This window comes from Giraffa tippelskirchi, chromosome 13 (assembly GCF_054371585.1).
Source record: "Giraffa tippelskirchi isolate mGirTip1 chromosome 13, T2T-mGirTip1v1.2.pri, whole genome shotgun sequence".
NCBI lineage: Eukaryota > Metazoa > Chordata > Mammalia > Artiodactyla > Giraffidae > Giraffa > Giraffa tippelskirchi.
Genome location: NC_137287.1, coordinates 5,527,973 through 5,555,270, shown reverse-complemented (window position 1 = coordinate 5,555,270; position 27,298 = coordinate 5,527,973). Strand labels below are relative to the sequence as shown.

Sequence of the window (27,298 nt, the reverse complement as noted above, 5' to 3'; positions counted from 1 at the left end):
ATGACTTTCAGAAAATTGGTCTATTTAACTTACGTTATAAAATACATGGGCATAAAGTCATTTTTAGTACTCACTATTCACTTTTTAAAATTGTTTTAATTCCTCTTTTACTGAGATACAAATGATTAATGGTAAAAACATTTGACTTACATATACGTGAAATTACTACCACAATAAGTTTAGTTAACATCCATCAACTCATAAGAGATATAAAAGGAAAAAACACTGTTTTCCTCTTATGAACACATTTAGGATCTACCGTCTCCTACTATATAAAAATGTCAACTCTATTCATCGTGTTTTACATGACAGTCCTAGTATTTATTATCTATAACCAGACATTTATACCTTCTGATCATTTTCACCCAACTCCCCTCTTTATCTTTGATTCTCTGTACTTACTCTGTATGTTATGCCAAGACTGGATAGTGAAAGCATTCATTCATCATTCATTGCACAAAATATCGACTGAGCACTATGCCTATGAAGCATTATGCCAGTTTTTTTAAACACCCCCTGGTTCCCAAGTGCAGTGAAAATGGTGAACTTCTGATGACCCACAGTGTTTTGTCTGAGATGTTTAGCCCCTTTCTCACCCAGTCACTCCTTCTGTGCTGGGGGAACCAACAGAGTGACCTTCTAGCCTCAGTTGACTGAAGGACAAGCAAGTATCTGTGCAGGGAGAAGCCCCAGCCCGTGGGGGACTGGGTGGAGCTTGCAGGGGCATCTGCCCTTCCCAGGGGTGCCCGAGGCCCCCTTTCTCTCAGGGCTAAGTCCCCTGTGGGTACACACTTACAGGACACCCACAAGTAAAATGGAAACATCTCTATCCTCCTCTTCCCCGAGAAAGCTACTCAAAGGGAGCAGCTGCGTATTAAACGTGTGACTCCTAGAAACAAGCCATCTTTTAGGGCCGTGATTGAGATGAATCCACGCCAACTGCTCTGTGTGCACCTCAGAGAGAGATTCCAGGTCTTTCTATAACTGTAACAAACTGTTTTTTTAAACTTTCAAATGGTATGCATTTTCCCTGCAGGTAGACACAGAGACACACATAAAACAAGCAAGCACACAAATGACATTTGATAAATTTATAAAATTCAAACTGTTCCATATTTGTGTCCAAGAGCTCTAATCAACTGCAAGTCACTCCTTAAGCATTTGCCTGATGACGTCAAGGCACCACTGGGCGTTTATGGAAGGAATAAAATGAGGGGACAGAGCTAAAGACCTTCTTAGGTACAAAGGAAACAAAGGAACCAAACTGGCTGGTTCAGGGACAAAGTATTGTTAGCTGGTCAGACCCATGACGCCAGCCTGTGTACCTGTAAACACAGCAGAGGGGAGAGTGGGCTCTGGCCTGGATGGGGAGGCTGCATGCAGGGGCTCAGGACTGAACTGGAACTTGAAGGCGGAAAACAGACTGTAGGGTGGACAGGAAGGACACACAGTCATTTTGAGAATGTAAAGGGAGCCCAGCTGGATGGCAGCAGGATCCCTGGCAGGTGAGGGGCTGTGGGAGCCCTTCCCATCGGGCAGAAATGCTTTCACTCAGGGATCACTGTGGCTGCACAGGAGGATCAGTGGGGGTGCTCTCAACGCCACACTCCGGGGGAATTATTTTAGAGAGTCTGAGATGAACTTGGCATCGGGATATTGCTCCCCAGTGATTTCTTTATACAAACAGTGGCTGAGAATCACTGTCAGGAGAGCTTCTGTAAGTTCCCATGGAGAAGGGCATCACTGAAAAGGCATGACATGCTCATCACTGCTCTCACGACTGTGTACGTACGACATTTTCCTTCCTTCCAGTGGACATGAAAGCAAATTTTAAAAGTTGCTCAAATTCAGCTTTTATTTTACATGTTTATGAACACATATGCAATATAAAGCAATGCATGGGAGATACCATTACAGTCAAGGTGATATTGTCTCTAGAAGAGGGGGACAAGAACTGAGGGGGATGTAAAAGGGATACCCTTTTTATGTGTAGTTTTTACTCTAGTGGAGTATTTTAAAAGACTTGAAGTTAACATATCAGTATGTCTGGGACTTCCATGGTGGTCCAATGGTTAAGAATGTCTTGCAACGCAGGGGATGAGGGTTCAATCCCCAGCTGGGGAACTAAGATCCCACATTCTGGGAAGCAACTAAACCTGAGAGCCACATCTTTCTACGCGCTGCAAAGAAAGATCCTCCATGACTCAATGAAAATCCCACATGCCACAACTAAAACCTGATGCAGCCTAACAAATAAATATTTTTTAAAAAAATAAATAAATAAAAGTTGCTCAAATTCACTGACTTTGTATAGTCATGTTGTGCTAACTGCCTTGACTCTAGATGACCGTTACAGCTGGGTCTTTATGAAGGCACAGACTTAGCCCTCCAGGGATGAAAGACAGTTAAAGGTCACAGATGGATTCAGACAGATTCTCTTTCTAGTAAACTAAATTATTATTTGAATAGATCACAACCTTATAGATACAGAGAGATACACCTCAGTTAAAAAATTCTCAATAAAACATTATTTATGCAAATAATAAACTGCTGACCTGTGTTTCTTTACAAGGTTGGAAGGAGAAGCTCTGCAGGACTCTGACGAGAGCGAGTTTCATGTTCATGATGGCAAACCTCATGCCAATGCAGTTTCGGGGTCCAGTTCCAAAAGGCAGGTAGACGGAAAGATTTATGCTGTCCTTGTTCTTCTTACTGAACCTGGATCCACAACAGTAGATGAAACAAGTGAATGAAACAGAAAAATCACAGGAGCTCCAGGTGTGAGATTTTAACTTAAACCCTCAACCAGTAGCATAAGGGAGACTCCTGTGGGCAGATGACTGAATCCTGCTGTGGTGATTTTGCTGTGAGAAAGGTAAGCCCCAGGGCCTTCCCATTCCCTGAACCCCACAGGAGCTTTCAGTTCTGGTGAGCTGATGAGATGCTGCTGCTGCTGCGTCGCTTCAGTCGTGTCCGACTCTGTGCGACCCCATAGACGGCAGCCCACCAGGCTCCCCCGTCCCTGGGATTCTCCAGGCAAGAACACTGGAGTGGGTTGCCATTTCCTTCTCCAATGCATGAAAGTAAAAAGTGAAAGTGAAGTCGCTCAGTCGTGTCCGACTCTTAGCAACCCCATGGACTGCAGCCTACCAGGCTCCTCCGTCCATGGGACTTTCCAGGCAAGAGTACTGGAGTGGGGTGCTATTGCCTGAGATGCTGCTGCTGCTAAGTCGCTTCAGTCGTGTCCGACTCTGTGCGACCCCACAGACGGCAGCTCACCAGGCTCTGCCGTCCCTGCCTGAGATGAAGACTGTTTAAAGACAATGTATCTTTAAATATGAAATTTATATTCAGGGTGGTGAGATGTTAGGAAATGAGACTGATTGAAGGAAGAGTGGGTTCCTGCCTCCATGAACGGCTTACTTTGGTCATGTGCTCAGAGACGAGGAAGCAGGAGAAACATCTCTGAATATTTACATTGTTAGTTTTCTATTGTTTTCCCCTTGCTTGCTCTTGTGTGGGTATGTCTCTTTCTCCCACACACAGAGGATGCTGAGGTCAGTAGATTTATGAGGGCATATGACTCTACTCTGGCTCAATCACTGATTTCCTCGTCTGTTCCACAAACTGATAAAGTCCTTGATGGCTAGACCTCTGCTTTATTCAAATTGGACTCCTCAAATTTGGATTTGGAGAAGTGATAATGGCATTGTGGTTGTATATATTTTAAAGAGTCCCTATTATACAAAATATTCTGGAAGAATACATTAAACATGATTCATAAAACTATGCTGTGTATGTGTCAAAACCGTTTTATAATCTGCTTTAACATTTGGATTTCTCACTCCCTCGACCAGACCCTGACACACACAGGTGAGCACTAACTCTCTGTTTGACAGCTGAGTGAATCAAAGGAGGGGTCTCTGGTTTTAGGTTTCTGATGCTGCAGGAGGAGGAGGTGCTGAGCTTGAGGCAGACACTGAGGTTCCCTGGTCCAGAACAGAGGACTTGGTGGACTCTCTTTTTAAAATAATGCTATGGGTACAGATTATGCTAGTGCTAGGGACACCAGGGTGAACAAGACAGTCCCTGCCATTACAGAGCTTATAGTCAGGGGCTCATAAAATGCTAGATCCCAGAGAGTGCCCTAAAATGTTCAATCCAATTTTTTCTCACCATAAAATAAATGGGAGAGCATTAACTCTCTCCAGAGTCCAATGTGCCTGAAAGGTTGTTGCTGAACCACGAAAAGATGCTGAGATTCTTGGTCTCCGGAGGAGAAGAATTCAATCCGGAGCCAGAGATGAGGCTTGATCATTCAGAGCTTTTGTGTAATAAATTTTATTAAAGTATAAAGGAGATAGAGAAAGCTTCTGAAACAGGTATTAGAAGGGGGCAGAAAGAGTGCCCCCCTGCTAGTCTTCAGCTGGATGTTATAGTCACTAGCACTTTGTTAATGAAAGAAAGGAATGTCTTAAAACTCAGAATGGCCCCAGGCCCCTCATCCATAAGATGTATTTGGGGATAATCTTGGCACCAGACGAGTCATCCTGGGCCATGGAATGATTGACTTGAATCCTGCAGAAAGGCAGATTACCATACAAATAGTTTTGTTTACATAGATTAGGGGAACAATGACTGAGTATAACATACTGGTTTGTCAAGTCAGTTCTGAGTCTTTAGGAGAACCAACTTGAAGACAGAGTTTGGGTTAAATGCATAGTACATTAACATAGCTTAAGACAAACGTTTCCATAAGAAGAATGCATTGGTTAACTCAAGGTTTGAGAATAGTTAACTTCAGGTGGAAACAGGTGGAATCAGGTGGAACCAGGTGTCATTACGGCAACACACTAAAACTATTTTAAGAGAAACCTTTAAATTTGTATAGAGGAGGGGAAAAAATATATGTGTATCACCAGTTTCCTCCTGCCGCTTAAGAGAGAGATAAAAATGTCTGACACTAGCAGCCTATTTCCTCCGTTTGGAGACCCCTGGCCTTCCTGCCTGTTACACCCTCAGTGCCCAAATCAGACCCTGATTCTGAATTCCCAGAAGACAATGATTAACCTCTCCAAGGCGGGTGTCTAGATGACTAGAGAGCAGTGGTCTTTGGAAGGTCAAAAAACATGGAGGCAAAAGGGAGCTGGCCCAGGTCTACAGCCACAGACAGAACCAGGCCACCTATGTCTCCTCTATCCTCACTGAGGCTGCTGGAACCACCTGGGATGAGACCTCTAGGTCTTCAGCCTACAGTCCCACAATAATAATAGAGGAAACAGCAGGCAATGTTTAAAGAAATGGAAATGTGGGAACGTTAGTGATGAATTCAAAGATCTAAAGAGAACAGAAAGAAAGACTTAAAGGAAATAAAAACCAATACATTTAAAATAATATAGCTGTTATGTAAATTATAGCAGATGCAGAATCATATATATATATATATTAAAAACACAGAATTCCATTTATACTTTACTGTTAAATATAGTAAACAATTGAAAAATAAAACTGTATACAATGCCATTCTAAGTTTTAACAATCTGTATATGCATAGAAAAATGTCCACAGGACTTACATTGCACTATAAATGAGGCCTATCTTAAGGTATTGGACTTCCCTGATGGCTCAGTGGTAAAGTATCCACCTGCCAATGCAGGAGACATGGGTTCTATCCCTGGGCCAGGAACATCCCCTGGAGAAGAAAATAGCAACCCATTCCAGTCTTCTTGCCTGGAAAATCCCATGGACAGAGGAGACTGGTGGGCTACAGTTCATGAGGTCACAAAGAGTTGGAAATGACTTAGTGACTAAACAACAAAAAAGCTTAAGGTTTTAGGAATGCACACAACTAAAATTTTCTGGGTTTTTTTTTAGTTTATGGTTAGTAAAATTTTTAATCAAATAATATCATTCTTGGAAAAAGTAAAGACATTTAACAATAAAAAGACGTAAAATAAAATGATTGCACAGTCACCCATAATGAGAGTTGTCAGAATATGCTCTGAGCAACTAGATCAGAGAGGGTCCCCTTCCCTGGGGTCTTGTACCTTTCAGGATGGAACTTCTCAGGCTCTGGCCAGAGCTGTGGGTCTCTGTGAAGCACGGAGATTGGCACTGTCACTGTTGTCCCTTTGGGAATGGACACCCCATGGATTTCCACATCCTTCTTACAGAGCCTATCAAGTCTAACAGCAACTGGAAACATTCTGAGAGTCTCATTCACCACCATGTCAAGATACTCCATCTGTGCCAGGACATCATAGGTCGGAGGCGCCTAGGAAGAAAGAAATAGATTTTGATAAATAAAGATATCAGATCAACCTTCAACTCCATCTGTGTAGGCCTATTGAAATGTTAGGAGTTCCAGGGAATAATTTAAATTGGTAAAGGACCTTAGCATTTATATACATTACTATCATGTCTTTTGACCTCTCAATGCCCATTGAAATGTACCTGGTGGTGATCAAGTAGTCATGACAATGGAAGAAAATTGGGACAATCGTCTAAACAGTGTGAAACACCACAGGTTATCAAGAGTGTATTTTCTCTCTCATGAGAACAAACATGACCAACAGACTAGGACCCTTACTCTTAAGTGAAAAAGTCCAAAGTCAGCATTTCTTTTTAAAAGTGAGGCCACACATCTGTACCAAGGCAAGAACGTGTAAAAGAGCAAATCCCCTATTCTTAATTGAAGACTTCTCACTGCTCATTCTCTTCATTATACATGCACAGTCTGGAAACAATATATGAAAACTCTATAAAAAATTTGGGGAGAAACAAGTTCCTTTCTAAACCAAATCCACAAATGAAGAGTAAAATTGGGAACACAATTTCAGATGCAGGGAAGTTACAAGAGCATCAGAACCCCAACCTCTCCCGCTAGAAGAGTCTCTTATTACCCCTACAGGTGTGACCCTAAGGTCTGAAGGTCTAAACAAGCCATTGCAGCCCCAGGGCCCAGCTCTCTGCACACCACAGAGAACTCCAGTTTGGGCTGAGATCTGAGACCACTGGGGGTGACACAGGGCTGTCACATGGGGTTACAGTTAAGGGGAAACACTGTAGAGGGTAAGAGTGGCTCAGGCGCCAACACCCTGGATCACAGCTTGACTTGATCACCACCACGTACACGACTAGTGTCTGGAAGTATTTCATCTCCCTGTAGCTCAGGTTTCTCATATGTTACATGGAGACAGATGGAGCTGACCCTCCAGAGGGTTGTGTGGCAGAGACACTCAGTGCTCACCCAGCATCCATGTAGTCCACATGTTTCCCATCCCACTTGAGGTTATGGCCAAATCACCCTTGCCAACAGGCTGTGAACTGAGGTGATTATGTCAGTTCAGAGACAAATCAGTTGAAAACCCAATAAGCAACTCTCGAGTTCCTTATTCCGCAGAAGACAAGAAGGCCTCATGTTCCAGACAAGGCAATTACAACATGGTGGAGGCTCTGAGTCAGTTTTCCTGAGTGACTCTGTGAAGCAGAGCTGTCCACTCCATCCTCCACTAACAATCCATGTTCAGCGTGTACACGTGGGTGATGGAAAACTTTGCTATGAAAGCCCCTGAGATTCCAGGGCTTGTCTGTTATTGAGGCATAAGCTAGCCTCTCCTGACTCATAAAGAATTTGTTGAAAATTAAACACATTTTTAAATAGAAAGTATTTACAACAGACAAATAAAGTAAGAAGCACATATCAGCCAATAGTACTAGTATTATTAGTATTCTTATAAAAAGGAGAGAATGCAATGCCTTAGCTAGCCTTGGTCTGTTAGCAGCCTTTTGATCTTCTTGTAATCAAAAGCATCCCAATATGGGGTTTACCAGAGAAGAAATATCATCTCTAGCTTATGCAGGCCCTACAAAGTATTTGGTGGTCCTAGGATTTGAAAGGTCATAAGACTTGTCCCAAACCAGTCAGGTCTCATACTCATGTCCTCTGTTTCCTACCGTATATCCTTTCCTGTACACCAGGCTTCACCAAGTCTAAAGTTTACACATGGCAGTAGACTGAACTAATGGTCCCAATTCTCCACCACTTCCTCTGTCCATTCCCTCTGCCATTAGCTCTGCGATGCCCTCCCATCCTGACTCAGGTGGGTCAGGTGGCTCACTTTGAACCAGTGGAATATTGGCTATGTGTGATGCTAGCAGAGTTTTGAAAGTCACCCATGGGATTAGGCCTCTTGCTCATGACATCTACCATCGCCCTGAGAAGCAGACATATGGAGATTGAGACACGTGAGGAGCACGTGTGGAGTTGAGTCAGTCCAACCACTTATCTAAAGCCAGCCTAGATCAGCCAACACCCAGATCACAGCAAGTCCACCCAATATCAATAGATAAATATGCAGACACCATGAACTTGGGCAAACTCTAGGATATAGTGAGGGACAGGGAGGCCTGGCATGCTGCAGTCCATGGAGTCGCAAAGAGTCCAAAATGACTTAGCGATAGAACAACAACAAATACAGACACCAGAGAAATAAGTGGTTACTGCTAGTTTGGATTCTTTTCCACTGCACCACCTGGGAATGGAGGTAAATGATTTGATGCTTATGCTTTGGGCAAAAACCTCCTAAGAAGTGGAGAGAAGACAGTCATGCTAAGGCTTCGCCTTCCCCCTCTCTCTCCGGGTATCATCACTCACCTTATTGGGGAAAGTCGCATCAATCTCCTCCTGCAGCTTCTGCTGGACATCAGGGTGAGTGGCCAAAATATACAGAAGGAAGGAAAGAGTACTGCTAGTGGTCTCATAGCCAGCAAAAATAAAGATAATACTTTGGGCCATGAGTTCTTGGTCAGAGAGAGCTAAAAAGAAAGTCAAGACATTTCAGGTAAAGTATGGCAATGTAAAAATCACAGTTTAGATGATGAGATATTCCAGTGAAACTTCCAAACCCCTAGGGGAAATCAGGCAAACGTAATTTAGACTCAAACTGAGAGTGATTTCTACTCTGTCTCTGCCTCTCAAAGCCCAGAAAAAGCCAAGAACTGTCTTAATTGAGTTTTTCCCAGGTCTATACTATTCTTGGCCCTCTGTTCCTGGCAATTCCATACCCCTACCAACACAGCTGGGTATTTCAAGAGCTAGCACTTCTAACATTTACAGTGTTATCAGCATGTCCCTTAGAGAACTGTACAAGAACTTTAGCTCCAAGTAAAATGGAATAGCATTCCCTTCTAGAATATTTTAAATTATTGTAGTTAAGGTGCAGCTTGATTTAAGAGATTTACGATACTAAGGTTGTATGATAGGGGAAACTGAATTATATTTTATCAAAACATTTCCAGGAACATAAGAGTACAATACTGGGCTACAGTTAAACTCTTGCTACTCAAAGAGTGGTCCATGGACCAGCAGCAGGAGCAGGATCTAGAAGCCTAATACAAATTCAGAACTATGGAAACAACACATGAACTTTCATGAGATGTGGAGATGTATGTGCACAATGTAGCCTGAGAAGCGTGGATTATGCCCTTGAGAGGCATCAGGTAATACAAGACTTGGGGCACATGTCTTCAAGGGGATGTTCGAGATACATATAGAAGCTACAGAAATCAACAAAAAACTCGAAGAGTTGTGATGATCCTAGTCTAATCATTGGCATTAAAATAGCAGAAGAAAGAATGTGTGCATATAAGGACATAGGCCAGTGTGAAATATAGAAAAATTAGGTCCAGGGAGTAGAATTAGCAATGCTGATTCAACTCCGGCCGGAACGTCATCCTCTCAGTATACACCCCCACTTTCTGCTCTTCTTTATTCTTACCAAACAGCCCTGTGATTATACCCTGGTCTCCATTTTTATTTTCTCCCGAGAGACCAAGCATGCTCAGGCTCTCAGCTATTTGATGGGACTGAAGTAAGATCATTGTTATTTAGAGTACTCAACTCAACGTGGTACCTGCCCCAACCAACTGACTGACAATAAAAGCAATATAATATGAGTGTAATAAAGATCTAGAAAGTTCTAGTTCCCCAATGATGATATGTATGATGTTATCGTGGATAAATTCAACCATCAAATTCATTCCCCAGTTAGCATAAACCACAAAGTACTCAAAGTTTAGAGTTGTGCTAATATATGATTCTTCAAATTTTAATTGATTAAAATTAAATACAACTTATCATTCAGGTTTCAGTAGAACTAGTCACATGTCACAGGACTTCCCTAGTAGCTCAGATGGTAAAGTGTCTGCCTACAATGCGGGAGACCCAGTTTCAATCCCTGGGTCGGGAGTATCTCCTGGAGAAGGAACTGGCAACCCAATCCAGTATTCTTGCCTGGAAAATCCCATGGACGGAGGAGCCTGGTAGGCTACAGTCCATGGGTCACAAAGAGTCCGGCATGACTGAGCGACTTCACACTCACTCACTCAGTCTCATGGCAAGTCCTCAACAGAAACTTATGTCTAGTGATTACTATATTGAACGGAGCAGATATAGACTATTTCCTTCATCATAGAATGTTGTGTTGAATAATGTACTTGGAAAAATGATAAATGATAGTAACAGACAGATAGATATAAGTAGGTGTACACACAGGAATAGACATATTGAGAATGGGCTGGAGTCAGTTTATCCCTGCTTTCAAGAACCAATTTTATAAAATTAATAATTTTGTGAGGTTATCGCAAATTATCACAAATTTTGTGAGGTTATCAATCTATTGGTAGCTTCAAATTAATCATACATGAGTATTCATGTCATGGAATTAAAACACACTAGGGTCTTTTTGTTTGAGAGAGAGAGAGCATGTTTTTATCAGTGATTTGAGGTAGATATAGAAATCTTTTTTATTTTTACACCTGAGTAAAAGTAGTTGATGTTCTGAAAGTTGCCCACTGAGGATCTAGAAGCAAACAAACTCCAGTAGCAATGAGCATTCCTAGAACCCAAATTTTGGGTTCTAAATACCATTTCTCACTAAATGGAACCAGAACTTCTTAGAGAAATAGCTTATTCCAGGGGAAATAGAAGAGAAAGCTGGAATGCCTTGCATTAGGTAGTGAGGAAGTTCTTGGAAAATGATAAGTGAAAAAGATACAGTATACTCTGTATATGACAGTGGTAGACACACATCATTATACATTTATCAAAACCTATAGAATGTATGATACTAAGATTGGACCCAGGTGTGAACTATTGTTTTGGGGTGATAATAATGTATCAGTGTAGGTTCATTGATTATAACAAGTGTATCACTCCAGCATAGACTTCAGATAATGAGGAAGGCTATATGTAAGTGGGGGCAGAATGCATATTCGGAAACTCTGTACTCTTCACTTAATTAAGATTTTTTAATTTCTGCCAAAAAAAATGGCCTATTGAAAAACTTTTTCAGGGTAATATGTATATAAGTGTTAGTCACTTAGTCATGCCCGACTCTTTGCGACCCCATGGACTGCAGACCACCAGGCTCCTCTGTCCATGAGATTTTCCAGGCAAGGATACTGGAGTGGGTTGCCATTTCCTTCTCCAGGGGATCTTCCCAACCCAAGGATCGAACCTGGGGCTCCTGCACTGCAGGCAGATTCTTTACTGACTGAGCTACAAGAGAAGCCCATATGTATATATATAGGAGCCCACTTGAAAGGGCTCCAGGGGAGAAACCTGAGAGAATTTGAAAATCAAAATGAAGAGTGATGTGAGGGAGTAAGTTAGTTACACATGAGATTATACTGATATAAATAAATAAATGACTGGGGGGGAATGGAGAGCTCTCCCTATGAAAGAACCTCAGCTCATAACTATAGAAGAATGATGGGTTTAGAGAGACATCATGTTGTAACCATCACAGTAACAACGGTTTCAGTCAAAAACCATCCATGAATGATAAAGCCAGTGAGTGACAACTTGAAGAGGAACAGAATCTTTACCGTCTCAAAGGCTTCTCCCAGAAATTACGTGTTAATAACAAAGGGAAAAAATTACACTTTACAGTAGAGTAAGCCGGTGAACACAAGTTTAAAAGTGCTCCGAGTTAAGGTCACCAACACTGGGGCAATGTGCTCCATGATGAATGAAGGGATGAAGCCCTGATGCAAATTTCCAGGCAGAGGTTCTGACTTGGTGGGTCTGGAGGAGCCTGAGAACTGATATTGGAACCAAGCTTTCCAAAGGTTCACCTGTAAGTAATCCACATCATAACTGACTTCTGGGCATGACATCCTTGTTATACTTGCCCTTCGAGCTCTGAACAAAGTTGTGCCTGCAAACTTCAAGGAAGTACCACAGTCTACTCTTTCTTTCTGCACAAGTGTCTTTCTTCAATTTGGCAGAGAGTCCCATCTGCCTGGAAAACTTCCTGCACATCTTCAGAACTGCCCCCTGCCTCTGTGTCTCCCCACTGTGGCCCCTCTGAAGCTCCCCTTGGTTACCTTTATGATTGTCTGTTTCTTTGGAATTCTGGGAGTTAATCATCAGCTGAAGAAAGTCCACACGTGGCTGTAAGCAGAAAGAAATTTCTATGACAGAAAGTTACTTGTGAAGTCACAGACAAATCAGGAGTGCAGTATTTAACGTCTTTCGTGAGAGTATGGCCCCTTAAAGAGCAGAAGTCTGACTGGTGTTCCCTGAGCCCTCGGTGAACTAACATCACCTACAGACCTCGGAGAACACGACGTTTACCAGAGAGAGACCCAGGAACTGCTTTTTGGGCCTCACTCTCTCTGATCTTTGGTTTCTCTGGCTTTTGAAATAGCTTCCTTGCCAAAGAGTTGCCTGCTGTCTCTTCTGTCACACCTGTTTGTTCAGGAGAAAGTCCATGACTTTGATCCTTTTTTTCCTTCCAATTTTAATTCCTGATGAATTACCACACAAATTAATCCCCTCACATGTGAAAAGTACATTGGCAGCTGTTATAGAAGCATCTTCCAGGCCTTGACCCTTTTCAGTGACATCTTGGATACAAAACCCTCTGTTCCCCTGACCTGCAGACAAGCTTGTGTCTCAGGTCTCATGGAGGTGAAGGTGGGTTAACCAGCTTGCAGCCTCATGGCCCAGAGAAGACCCCTGTCCACGCCAGACTAGGAGAGGGCTCCAATTTAACACAGAAGTCACTCCACCAACTGACTGATGGGGCTTTCTACTGCACAACCTATAAAATAGGAGTCTTGGAATCAAAGTGGATTCTTTACCAGTATAACACTGGGGAAATTATAATATCAGTAAAATCATTTTTAAACTAATTCTTATCCTTTCACAGTTTATTGAATGGAAGTGGTAAAGCTTTTATCTCAACAATACATATGCAATGACATACTAATATGCATTCCTCCTATTAAATTTAAACATCACTCTCTGGCTCATTTTCTTATTTCTTCCCCAACCTCCACCTCCCTCATCCCTCCACAGTGATATATTAATAACTCCCCAGTTCTAAAATCTATACTTCTATACCTATCTTTTAAAAACTGCAGAGAAGTGCACAGATCATATGTGTGGAGGTAAATAAATTTTCAAAAAGTGAACACCCTCATGTAACCACCACCAGATTTTACCTTTTGAGTATCTTTGAGGCGACTTTCTTTAATCTTTTTTACGGATGTTGCCAAAAAATTCACAGCACTTTTTGGAAACATGGTGATATTTAATACTTCAAAGATTGGGATAAGGAATGGAAAGAGTACTGAAGAGAAAACATAAAAGAAAAGCACAGTAAAAAATCAAAATTCACACAGCAGGTATAATTGGCTCTATCTATCAGAGGTTCTCAACCAGAATTACCCCCACTGTGACCTTTGCTCAGACTTCCAAGCCAGTGACTGAGCAAGGCCAAGCCCACCTATGGGGCCTTCACTATAGTAGTGAAATCAGTGGTCCCTTCTGCCTTTTGGAATGATCAAGGAAACAGAATTATTTTCCTTAACTTGGTAGTTTTTTATCTATTTGATTAGAGTCTCTTTGTATAAACCACACTATAGTCTGCTACTCTAATTAACCATTTAATTCAAAAAACAATTAAAGATAGAAATAAAACAGTATATGTCTTTCAACCATAATGGAATTAAATTAAAAATCAATAACAAAAATTGGGAAATTCACAAATAATGGAAATTAAACAATACATTCCTAAATAACCAATGAGCTGTTGGAAAAGACCCTAATGCTGGGTAGGATTGGGGGCGGGAGGAGAAGGGGACGACAGAGGATGAGATGGTTGGATGGCATCACCGACTCGATGAACATGGGTCTGGGTAGACTCCGGGAGTTGGTGATGGACAGGGAGGCCTGGCGTGCTGCGGTTCATGGGGTCGCAAAGAGTCGGACACGACTGAGCGACTGAACTGAACTGTATACTACATCAAAATGAAACCAGGAATTACTTTGAAATAAAGAAAAATACTTACCAAAATGAATGGAACACAGGAAAAACATTGCTCATGGAAAAGTTTAAGGCTACAAATGTTTACTTTTAAAAAGAACAAAGATCTCAAGTCATGAACCTAAATATCCACCCTAACTCACTGAAAAAAGAAGAGCAAACTCAACATAAATCTAGACAAAAGAAGAAAGTAATCAAGACAACAGCAGAAACTAATGAAATAGAGACAATAAGAACAATAGAGAAAATCAATGAAACTAAATGCTGATTCTTTGAAAATAACTTTTAAGCTAGTGAAGTGGAAGTTGCTCTGTTGTGTCTGACTCTTTGCAACCCAATGGACTATACAGTTCATGGAATTCTCCAGGCCAGAATACTGGAGTGGGTAGCCTTTCCCTTCTCCAAGGGATCTTCCCAACCTAGGGATTGATCCCAGGTCTCCTGCATTGCAGGCGGATTCTTTACCAGCTGAGCCACAAGGGAAGCCCAAGAATACTGGACTGGGTAGCCCATCCCTTTGTCCAGTGGATCTTCCCGACCCAGGAATTGAACCAGGGTCTCCTGCATTGCAGGCTGATTCTTTACCATCTGAGCTATCAGGGAAGCCTTTTTAAGCTAGATTGACCAAAAAATAAATATAATAAAATAAAGAGAAAGAGGGAGAACTCAAATGTGTAGCATCACAATGAAAGAGGAGAGATTACTGGTGACATTAAAAGTGAGAAGAATGATAAAGGAATACTAGGAACAAGACCCACCAATAAATTAGATAACTTAGAGGAAGTGGACAAATTCCTTAAAAGACATGAAGTACAGAAACTAACTCAAAAAGAAAGAGACAATCTGAATTTTTCTATTAAAAATTATTAAACAGGAAGGTTGATTCCTCCAGCTTCATTCTTCTTTCTCTAGATTGCTTTGGCTATTCAGGGTCTTTTGTGTTTCCATAAAAATTGTGAAATTATTTGTTTTAGTTCTGTGATAAATATCGTTGGTAGTTTGATAGGGATTGCATCGAATCTATAGATTGTTTTGGGTAGTATACTCATTTTTACTATACTGATTCTTGCAATCCAAGAACATGGTATAGTTCTTCCTCTATCTGTATCATCTTGGATTTCTTTCATCAGTGTTTTATAGTTTTCTGTATACATGACTTTTGTTTCTTTAGGTAAATTTATTCGTAACTATTTTATTCTTTTTGTTGCAAGATGAATGGGATTGTTTCCTTAATTTTCCTTTCTGATTTTTCATTGTTAGTATATAGGAATGCAAGGGATTCTGTGCATTAATTTTATATCCTAAGACTTTACTATATTCATTTCTGGTGGCATCTTTAGGGTTTTGTATGTACAGGATCATGTCATCTGCAAACAGTGTGAATTTTACTTCTTCTTTTCCAATCTGGATTCCTTTTACTTCTTTCTCTTCTCTGATTGCTGTGGCTAGGACTTCCAAAACTGTGTCGAATACTAGTGGTGAGAGTAGAGGCCCTTGTCTTGTTCCTGATTTTAGAGGAAATGCTTTCAAAGCCATCTTGAGAAAGAAGAATGGAACTGGAGGAATCAACCTTCCTGACTTCAGACTAGACTGAAAGAAGGTGAGAGTGTTAGTTGCTCAGCCCTGTCCGACTTTTTGTGCCCTCATGGTGTATAGATTTGCTAGGCTTCCATGGGATTCTCCAGGCAAGAATACTGGAGTGGGTTGCCATTTCTTTCACCAGGGGATCTTCCCAACCCAGGAACTGAACCCAGGTCTCCTGCATTGTATGTAGATTCATTCCTGTCTAAGCCACCAGAGAAGACTGTACTACAAAGCTACAGTCATCAAGACAGTATGGTACTGGCACAAAGAGAAATCCATGTAGATCAATGGAACAAATTAGAAAGTCCAGAGGTATATCCATGCACCTATGGACAACTTATCTTTGACAAAGGAGGCAAAAATATACCATGGAGAAAAGACAGTCTCTTCAACAATTGGTGGTGGGAAAACTGGTTCACTACGTGTAAAAGAAGGAAACTAGAACACTTTCTAACATCATACACAAAAATAAACTCAAAATGGATGAAAGGCCTAAATATAAGACCAGAAACTATAAGTAGAGGAAAACACAGGCAGAACACTCTCTGACATAAATCACAGCAAGATCCTCTATGACTGGCCTCCCAGAGTAATGGAAATAAAAAAAATAAACAAATGGGACTTAATTAAACTTTTGCACAGTGAAGGAAACTATAAGGAAGGTGAAAAGACAGTCCTCAGAATGGGAGAATATAATAAAAGCAAATTAAGGAACTGACAGATAATTAATCTCCACAATATACAAGCATTTCATGCAGCAAAATATCAGAAAAATGAACAACCCAATCAAAAACCGGGCAAAAGACTTAAACAGCCATTTCTCCAAAGAAGACATACAGATGACTAATAAAACATGAAAGGATATTGAACTTCACTCATTATTAAAGAACTGCAAATCAAAACCACAATGAGGTATCATCTCACACGGGTCAGAATATCCATTATCAAAAAGTCTACGAACAATAAAGCTGGAGAGGGTGTGGAGAAAAGGAAACTCTCTTAAACTGTTGGTGGGAATGCAAACTGGTCCAGCCACTATGGAGAACAGTGTGGAGATTCCTTTAAAAACTGAAAATAGAATTGCCATACCACCCAGCAATCCCACTGCTGGGCATACACCCCAAGGAAGCCAGAACTGAAAGAGACACAGGTACCACCAAAGTTCATGGCAGCACTATTTACAATAGCTAGGACATGGAAGCAACCTAGATGTCCATCGGTAGATGAATGGATAAGGAAATTATGGTACATGTACACAATATGATATTACTTACTATAAAATAAATGCATTTGAGTCAGTTCTAATGAGGTGGATGATCCTGGAGCTTATTGTACAAAGTGAAATAAATCAGAAAAAGAAAGAAAAATACTGTATATTAATGCATACGAATGGAATTTAGAAAGAAGGTACTGACAATTCTACATGCAGGGCAGCAAAGGAGACAGATGTAAAGAAGAGACTTTTGGACTCAGTGGAGAAGGCAAGGGTGGGATGATTTGAGAAAATAGCACTGAAACATGTACATCAGCATATGTAAAAGAGATGACCAGTGCAAGTTCGATGCATGAAGCAGGGCACCAAAGCTGGTGCTCTGGGATAACCCGGAGGGATAGGGTGCAGAGAGGATTGGGAGGGGGATTTAAGGATGGGGAGACACATGTATACTTGTGACTCATTCATGTTGATGGATGACAAAAAGCCTCATAATATTGTAAAGTATTTATCCTCCAATTAAAATTAATTAATTAATTGGAAAAATATGAAACATAAACTACTCAAAAAGAAAGAGACAATGTGAATAGACCTATAAGAAATACAAGAAATATCTTGATTTGATAATCAAGAAACTACCCACAATTTGACAATGAAAAGCCCAGATTCAGATGGTTTCAATGCTGAATACTACTCAAATAATTAAAGAATTAATACCAATTTTTCACTAACTCATCCAACAATTAGAAGATGACAGAATACTTTGAAAGTCATTCTTCAGGATCAGTATTAACCTGGTGTGAGAAACAGAGAAAGACAGTAGAGGAAAAGAAAACTACAGACCAACGTATCTCATGACCGTGGGTACACAAACCCTCATCAAAATACTAGCAAACTGGACCTACTAACATATACAAAGATGTATACATCATATATAAGTACACTTTATCCCAGGAATGCAAGGTTGTATAATATGACATTTCAACAGAGTAATAAACAATGACCACACAATTATCTAAAATGTGCATAAGAAGCATGTAACAAAAATCCAATACACACTTGTGACTAAAAAAACTCTCAGCAAACAGGAACAGAGGGGTCTCTCATCAACCTGATAAAAGGAATCTATGAAAAACCCATAGTTAACAACTATAGTTAACACTAATACTTAATAGTGAAAAACTGGATGGTTTTCTCTAATGTTAAGAATAAGACAAGGAAGCTTTTTTCACCACTTCTACTAAAAACTGTACCTGACATTCTAACCAGAAGAATTAGTCAAGAAAATTAAAGAAAATATATCCATATAGGAAATGAAGACTACAATTCTATCATCAGATAACATGATCTTGTACACAGGGAATCCTAAGAAAGCCACTAAAAACCTATTAGAACTAATAAACAAGTTCAGCCAGGTTTCAAAATACAAGATCAAAATAAACTGTATTTCTATACATTGCAAAAAATAATCTGAAAATCACATTGAAAAAACAAATCCATTTATAATAACATCAAAAAGAATAGAACAAGTAGGAATAAAATAAAAGATGTAAGATTTACACTCTGAAAACCACAAAACCTTGTTGAACTAAATTAAAGAAGATGTAAGTAAATGAAAAACATGCCATGTTCATGTTTATAAATGACAACATTTATATTGTCAAGATGGCAAATTGACTAATATAAGGCATTTCCTTTCAGAACTCTAGCTGACCTCTTTGAAGAAACTGACTATCTTAGATTAAATTCATATGAAATTGCAAGACGAAACATTCCTGAAAAAAATAATAAAGTTATAAAGACTCACATTTCCTAATTTTAAGACTTACCATAAAGCTACATTAATCAAGGCAAAGTGGTTCTGGCCCAAGGATGGACATATAGATTCATGGAATAGAGTTTTGAGTCCAGAAATAAGCCCATATGCCTATGGTCAACTGAACACTGAAAATGTTTCCAAGACCATTCAATGGAGACAAAGCAATCTTTTCAATAAGTGGTGCTGAGACAACAGGATAGCTGTAAGTAAATTACACCAGGAGTACTGATTTAAGTAATAACTGAAATTTGTACCTTTTGACCACCATCATCCAATTCTATCTCCCAAACCGTCTTTGGTAACCAAAAATCTGACATCATTTTTCTATGAGTTTGGATTTCTTCCTTTGATTCAACATGTAAGTTTTTGCCTTTCTCTGTCTGACTTATCTCACTAAGCATAATACCCTCCATTGAGATCCAGACACATTGCTGCAAATGGCAGGATTTCCTTTCTTTTTATGGCTGAATAGTATCCTGGTGTGTGTGTGTGTGTGTGTGTATGTGTGTGTGTATACACACCACATTTTCCCTCTCCATTTATCCATCCATGGACACTTAGGTTGTAACAACCATTGTATTGTATATTTTAAATCGGTGAATTGATGGTATTGAATTATATCTCAATAAACCTGTGAAAAAGAAGGAAGGAAGGGAGGGAAGAAGAAAGGGAGGAAGAAAGAACAAGAGGGAAGAAGGGACAGAGGGAGGAATACAGAAAAAGAAATGTAGTAGGACACTTACCTACTGAGAGAAGAAATGGATCAAGGATATCAAATCTTAAGAGCTTCTTGGCATTCTCCACAAAGGGATCTTGTGGGTTGCCAAGGGAATCAATATTCACTCCAAATGATGTGCTAGTAATCACATCCATGCTGTAGGCCCCAAAGACACTGAGTGGAGAAAGATAAACACAGGCAGTTAAAATCGGGACCAGCGGACTATTCATATCCAACACAGTCAACAAGAAAATCACATAAAATCAGATGCCCAGGCAAGACAGGTCAAGAGCCACACTCTCTCAGAACCACCTGCTGGATCATGGAAGACTGTCTGCTACTATCACTCACTCCTGAGAGGTGTATGAGGTGTGAATGATGCAACTGCCCCTGTGCTGGGGGGATGGGGACACTAAGGCAAGTTAGACCCCACCACCACCAAACTCAAGGAGCTCAGTCATAGAAGGACAGAACCCATAATCAGACAAAGTACAGTAGTGTGCTTTGACTACAGGCAATAATAGCTGTAGGACTGTGTCTGAGCAGAGCAAAGGGAGTAAATTCACTCTTCCTGGGGAGTCAAGAAAGGGGACATTGATCTGGGTCTCACCTCACCACAGAATTAAGCTCAGAGCTGATTCCCCTTTAGTGCAAAAGCAGAGTTGATATACAATATCACATTAGTTTCAGGTGTGGAAGAGCGATTTTAAATACTTCATTTAATGTTATTATTAAATATTGAATACATTCCTTGTTACGTACAATCTATCCTTGTAGCACAATTGTTATACATTGTCATTTGTACCTTTCAATCCTCTATTCTATCTGCACTCCCCTTCCTACTTCCCACTGGTAACCACCAGTTTGTTTTCTACACTGTGAGTCTGTTTCTGTTTTGTTATATTGATATTTATTCATTTTATTTTTAGATTCCTCATAACATGATAACATGCAACATTTGTCATTCTCTGTCTAACTTATTTCACTAAACATAATACTCTCTAGGTCCATACATGTTGTTGTAAATGGCACAGTTTCATTCTTTTATATGGCTCAGTAATATTTCTTGTGGGGGGTGTGTGTGTATACACGCATGTGGCACATCTTTAAGCATTCATCTACTGACAGATACTTACGTTGCTTCCGTATCTTGGCTATTGTAAATAAAGCTGATGTAAACATTGGGGTGCGTGTACCTTTTCAAATTAAGTGTATTCATTTTCACTGGATGTATACCCAGGGTGGAACTGCTGGATCATATGACAGTTCTTAGCTTCCTGAGTGGCTCAGTGGTAAAGAAACTGCCTGCAATGCAGGAGATTTGGGTTTGATCCCTGGGTCAGGAAGATCCCCTGCAGAAGGGAATGGCTACCCATTCCAGTATTCTTGCCTGGGAAATCCCATGGCCAGAGGAGCCTGGTGGGCTACAGTCTGTGGGGTCAAAGAGAGTGGGATATGATGGAACACAGATAATAGTTCTCTTTAAGTTTTTGGAGAAACCTCCATATGGTTTCCCACAGTGGCTGCATCAATTTATATTCCACCAACCTTGTACCAGGGTTTCCTTTTCTCCACATCCTCACCCAAACTTACAGATGTTGACTGATTTTGTGATTTTGATTTGCATTTCTATGATGATTTGCAATGTTCAACATCTTTTCAACTGTATACCTTCCCTTGAAAAAAATGTCTATTAAGATCTTCTGCCCATTTTTCATTGGCTTGTGCTATTTAGATTTTGAGTTGTATGAGACATTTATATATTTTGGATACTAATCTCTTATCATCACGTTATTTGCAAATTATTTCTCCCATCCATTTACTAGGCTGTCTTTTCAGCTTATCAATATTTTACTTCACTGTGTAAAAGACTTTTAAGTTCAATTAGATAAAAGTCAAAAATTAGGTCATTTCTTTATTTTTGCTCTTGTTTGCTTTAAGGGTTAAATCCAAAAACATATTGTTATGATTTATGTCAAAGAACATTCTGCCTATTGTTTCTTTTCCATTTTTATGGTTTCCAGACTTACATTTAGATCTTTAGTCCATTTTGAGTTTGTTTTTCTATAGGGTATAAGAAAATGTTGTATTTTCATTCTTTTACATGTAGTTGTCCAGTTTTCCCAGTACACTTATTGAAGAGACTGTCTTTTCTCCATTGTATATTCTTGCTTTCTTTACCACAGATTAATCGACTCTAAGTATATGAGTTTATTTTGGGGCTATCAATTTTACTCAATTGATGTGTGTCTCTTTTACGCCAGTACTCTCTAAGATCAGGGACAAGACAAGGATGCCCACTCTTTCCCCTTCTATTCCATAGACTATGGGACGTCCCGGCCACAGGAAGCAGACAAGAGAAAGAAAGAAAGGGCATCCTAATTGGAAGGGAACATGTAAAACTATTACTATTTGCAGATGAAACAATACTTTATATAGGCAACCCTGAAGTTCCACCAAAAATCTACAATAAATAAATTCAGTAAAGTGGCAGGTACATGATTAATATGTACAAATCTGGGGCTTTTCTATACAGTAGTAAAGAACTATCAGAAAGAGAAAATAATAAAACAATCCTGTTTAAAATCACATTAAAAAGATTAAGACACCGAGGAATAAACGTAACCAGGGAGGTGAAAGATCTATACTATGAAAACTATAAAACGACGAAGAAAATTGAAGGTGATACAAACAAACGGAAAGATATTACATGTATATGGATAGGGACAATTAATATTGCCAAAATGTCCATATTACCCAAACCAATCTATAGATCTAGTGCGATCCCTATCAAAATATCTGTGGTACTTTACACAGAACTAGAACAAATAATCCTCAAATTTATATGAAACCATAAAAGACCATAAATAGCCAAAGCAATCTTGAAAAAATCAACAGAGATGGAGGCATCATGCTCCCTGATTTAAGGCCAAACTGTGTACTTTTGCCTCCCAGAATATCCAAGGTGACAATTAAGTAGATAAGTTAATCCTGGCTCATGTACACAGAAGATATCTTCTGATATTTTGATGAGCCAACACTCATTCTTCGGTGGCCGGCCAGTCGGAGTTGTAACACCATACACCTACTTCTGTCTGGTCACTAGAGTAACTCAGCAGTGGGAATTTGGCTCCAAGGCAGGCAACAGAGTGGAGCTCAGAGGACCAGCAGCTTCACCCCTACTTACTCTTTCATGTCGACGGACTTGCCTTTCTCTGCTTCCCTCCTCAGGTTCCTCACCAACACATCTCCATACTGCCTAATGATGGGGAACATCTAGACACAAAACACAACAGCACCGGAAGGTAAATGTGGAGACTCAAGTTTTAGAAGAACGTGGTTTTCACGGGCATGGAGCCATAAGTGACATTTTATTATGAATCTGATGATGTCTCTTCTCGGACGTGAAGATAAAAACCATTTTAGGAAACTCAAATTTGGTACACCACTCCTTGGACAGGGATATGAATTATTTTCTATCTTATTCTTTAAGTTGCTCATGGAAAACCCTCTTCTTTTCTCACCTCCTTGAGCTTCCCACTGGTGAAGGTTGGAGACAGCAATGTCCGTATTCTCTTCCATTGTTCATCCTCAGCCAGAGACACAGCATTTTTCATAATTCCCAATGGACCAAAAACCTAGAGTTGAAAGCAAAACACATTTTACCCTACCTAAGTTTTGGAAGTCTCAACAGTTGTGGAAAATTTGTTAATAATTTGGGAACAATGTATTCAACAAATCTTTAGTGACTATCTACTTAGTACCAGGCCCTATGCTAGATGCACAATAAACATTTATCCTGAATGTCTAGGTTCCTGTGAATGTGGAAGAGACATTCAGCCACTTGATGTGGTTTCCAGCCTATATTCCAATCTCCTTTTAAAAGCAAATGACCCACGTAGTATGGAAAGGGTTCTTCCAGGGGGAAAGCCAGGAATAAGATCTAGTTCATCTTCCTGGGCTATGCAGAGAATAAAGGGATTGGTGACAGCCAGCCAGATAGCCTTGACAGACTGCATTTTGCCTCAGATTACTTCTGTCTTTACATATATTTACAGCCTGATCAACTGGAAAAAGGAATGCGCTGACATGGTGGGGGCTTTTTAAGTAGTACTAACTACGCAAAAGTTCATGAATCTCCTTCACATTCTGAAAAAAACATTTTCCCCCAAGAATAGAAGGGGGAAGACAACTCTGTTTCTCAGTTTGGGACAGGCATATGAAGCCAGCCTGTTTGAAAGTTTCCTCAATCTTTCAATGCCGGGAACCAGCTCACGAGATCCCACCCATGACAGAGTCATGAGGAGAAGACCTGACGAGCAGAGCAACTCAGGCCTCAGGGAAATCTCGGAAGGCTGCTTCAGCGCTCACCTTAAAGATGATATCTATCTTTCTGATGTTTGCTACAATAAACCTTTTCTTATTTTCTGTGACTTAGGCAGAAGGCCTTTCCTGATCTTTTCCCAAAATAGATCAATCTGAAACCTTGATCAACAGGGCCCTTGAACGGTGGCACCCTATAAGATTATCCAAGATATAAAGTATGTTAATCTAAACTCCTCTTGCTAGCATATTTGTTTGATAAATACACCTGTGCCTTTGGAGCTAATGTGCATGACTGCTCCTTAACAATAAACAGCATTAAGAGCCTCCGCACAGAGAGCCCCAATGGGCACAGAGCCCTTTGTAGGAAAGGGCTTATTAGAAAACATAAGAAATACTGCTTTATGAAACTGTTACTTAGCCTATATTTACTTCCTATATTTTTGCTCTTAACATATTTAGCCTACATAATAAAAATATAATAGTTTAAGAATTATAAAAATAAGAGCTTAGCCTTAATACAAATAATAAGACAATTGTTAATTCAGCTGGTGATTTTTGCTAAGAACTGACCTTTGCGCTACATTGTTTCAGCTTGCTGTTCTATGACTTTATGGGACCACATTCTTTTCTGTTAGGCTCAAGGCGTAGGATAGATTACCGAAAACAGGTTTTACTTTGTACTTTGAAACTTTCTGTTAATGAATTCTTTCCCTGTCATAATCTGCTGTGCCTGATACAAAAGTGTTCTGCCTGATCAACTCTGATCAATAAAGAGTCACAAGATGTTAGCAGGCCCCCAGGCCAGAAGATGATGTAAACAAAATGAAACGTTTTGTAGCTAAGATATGCAAACGGTTTCGATAAGGGTCAAAACTGCTGACCCATTAAGCTGATTTGATATGACTCTATACTTTACATTTGTTTCTATGTACCACTAAAAATATAAAAGCTGTCTTGAAAACAATAAAGTCAGGAGACACTTGGAAATACCGAGACTCGCTGTGTCTTTTGCATCGCCAACGCCGTCCATCCTGAGGGAACCCTGGACCAGCTGGAGCAGGACTCCAGCATTTCAAATTTATATTTTGTTTTAAAATAGACATCTCCAACACTCATTCATGATAACACTCACAAAACAGGAAGACAAAAAAACTTCCTCAACTTGATAAAGAGCATCTACAAAAAGACCTACAGCTAGTATCACTTTAATGATGAAATACTAAAGTGACATCCTCAAGATAGGAGACTCATCACCAGAGTGGAGACTCCAGCCTTTGTTGTCTCACAATTAGACAGCTCACCGTAAGTGAAAATAGGTCTAAGAAGCGTCAGCAATACAACAGAGCACACTTGAAAATAGCTCATAAAAAGAGAAAGGGGAAGAGTTGCATTTTGTTTGCATCATCCCTTCCCCTAGGCCTGCACTGCTCAGAATCAAGAGGGAATTCCCCAGCCTGAGACATTTTTCCTTGCTGGAAAAATAAAAAACGACTAAAAGAGACTACATGATCAGTGACCAGTTTCTCCAGCCTTTCAGAACATTGCACAAATGACCTGCTTGGCTTTCACTCCACCCAGAGACGAGCAGAGCCAAGACATCTAGAGACAACTAGGAACAAAGAAGAAGAGCCGTGACTACCAGTGTCATCCACGCAGCTGGAGTGACTATGGTTCTCTGTATCCTGCTCTGCAGAAAACCCCAGAAACTTTGCTATGATGAAACCAACTGCCAGCACAGTCATTGAAAAACCTCTGAAAATTTTGCTGCTGATCACTTCCCAGGGTTCTACATTAGCAGACTCCAATTGCCTGAGTCCTGTCTTCCCCCTCAACTGCCAAGAGAGCTGCTCCTGCCAGTGATGCCCTGAGACCCAGGATCCACACCGGCTGCCAGCCCCAATCTTTTGGGCTGCGCATGTGCAAAACCCCATCCCAGACCCCTGCAGCTGCTCAGGTGTCTATACTAAATCAGTGGAAAGCAGTAGGTATTTTTGCAGCTTTTGTAGCTACACAAACACACACACACACACACCCCTATCTGTCCTTATCTGTATCTATCTATCTGTCATCTGTCTACATTATCTGGCCTGCTGTCATCTATCTACATACAAAAGCATAGATTTCCACTGATAATTCAGTCGATGACTCCACAGGGTTTAGTCTAGTTTCTCAGTCTCTGAACCTGTGACTTCTTCTCCAACGGTGAGAATGCTGGCTCCCATCATCCTTTCTATATTATTACTTGATCAATCCTCCTTTATGGAGCGAATCCACAATCCATCCCTTTCCACTCATGATGCCCTCTCACCCTATGAGCCACCACCACAAGTGAGTATTTTGGGTTCCCTTATCAGTGAAAGTGAAAGGGGCTTCCCTGATAGCTCAGTTGGTAAAGAATCTGCCTGCAATGCAGTAGACCTTGGTTCCTTTTCTGGGTCAGGAAGATCCCCCGGAGAAGGGAAAGGCTATCCACTCTGGTATTCTTGGGCTTCTCTTGTGGCTCAGGTGGTAAAGAATCTGCCTGCAATGTGGGAGACCTGGGTTCAATCCCTGGGTTGGGAAGATCTCCTGGAGAAGGGAAAAGCTACGCACTCCAGCACTCTGGCCTGAAGAATTCTATGGACTCTATAGTCCATGGGGTCACAGAGAGTTGGACATGACTGAGTGACTTTCACACTCACTTTACCAGTGCCCGGCTGTCATCCCTGTGGACACCCTCCCCTCCCTACTCCGTCTCTGACTTGGAGCCACTGTCCTCCTTCTCTGGCCCCACCCTGATGTGTGAGGCTGCCCACCTTCTGTGGCCCACCTTCGGGTTTAGGACTGGATTGTCCAGGAAGAGATGGCAGGCAGGGGAAGGAAGGGACAGGAAAGGGAAAGGAAGGGCTATGTGCAGCTTCTGACTCCACTGAAAGTGACCAGTGCTTGTAGCCTTTCAGCCAATCAACTGATCAATCAGCCACCTTTAATTCAACATTCATGGTGTTAAGGCAGTTGCATGAGTCCTACCCTACTGCCTCCAACCCCAGAGCTGCCCAGCTAGTGCCACTGCTGATGCTATAAGACCCAGGATCCACACCAGCAGTCAATCTGTTTTGATTCGCATGTGCAAAACACCATTGGAGGCCCCTGCAGATGCTCAGATGCCTAAAGCCGGTCCTTACTGCTGTCACTCGACTCCACTGACCTGCCCACAGCTAACCTCTGCGGCCACATGTGCACACTGCCAGGCTCAAGCTGAGCACAGCAACGAGGACCCAGAGCAGCAAAAAGTAAAATAAATAAATATTAAATAAATAAAT

At 40.7% G+C, this 27,298-nt stretch overlaps 2 protein-coding genes across 12 annotated transcripts in view; one reads left to right on the top strand and one right to left on the bottom strand.

The window, feature by feature from the left end:
- Positions 1-27,298, top strand: part of ZNF3 (zinc finger protein 3) — a 490,877-nt gene that overhangs the window by 270,779 nt on the left and 192,800 nt on the right. The gene's annotated exons all lie outside the window — the stretch shown is intronic.
- Positions 1-27,298, bottom strand: part of LOC145531928 (cytochrome P450 3A24-like) — a 39,127-nt gene that overhangs the window by 428 nt on the left and 11,401 nt on the right. For 8 of the 11 annotated variants that reach the window (XM_081555882.1, XM_081555892.1, XM_081555889.1 and 5 more), the window contains 8 exons: positions 23,195-23,308; positions 22,858-22,946; positions 19,696-19,844; positions 13,513-13,640; positions 12,391-12,457; positions 8,657-8,817; positions 6,048-6,274; positions 2,556-2,718 (listed from right to left, as the gene is read on the bottom strand). In XM_081555882.1, the coding sequence (XP_081412008.1) occupies positions 2,556-2,718; positions 6,048-6,274; positions 8,657-8,817; positions 12,391-12,457; positions 13,513-13,640; positions 19,696-19,844; positions 22,858-22,946; positions 23,195-23,308 (1,098 nt within the window). Of the gene's footprint in view, positions 1-2,555; positions 2,719-6,047; positions 6,275-8,656; positions 8,818-12,195; positions 12,458-13,512; positions 13,641-19,695; positions 19,845-22,857; positions 22,947-23,194; positions 23,309-27,298 lie in introns of all 11 variants that reach the window. The other 3 variants (XM_081555883.1, XM_081555884.1, XM_081555893.1) reach the window with 1 other exon arrangement.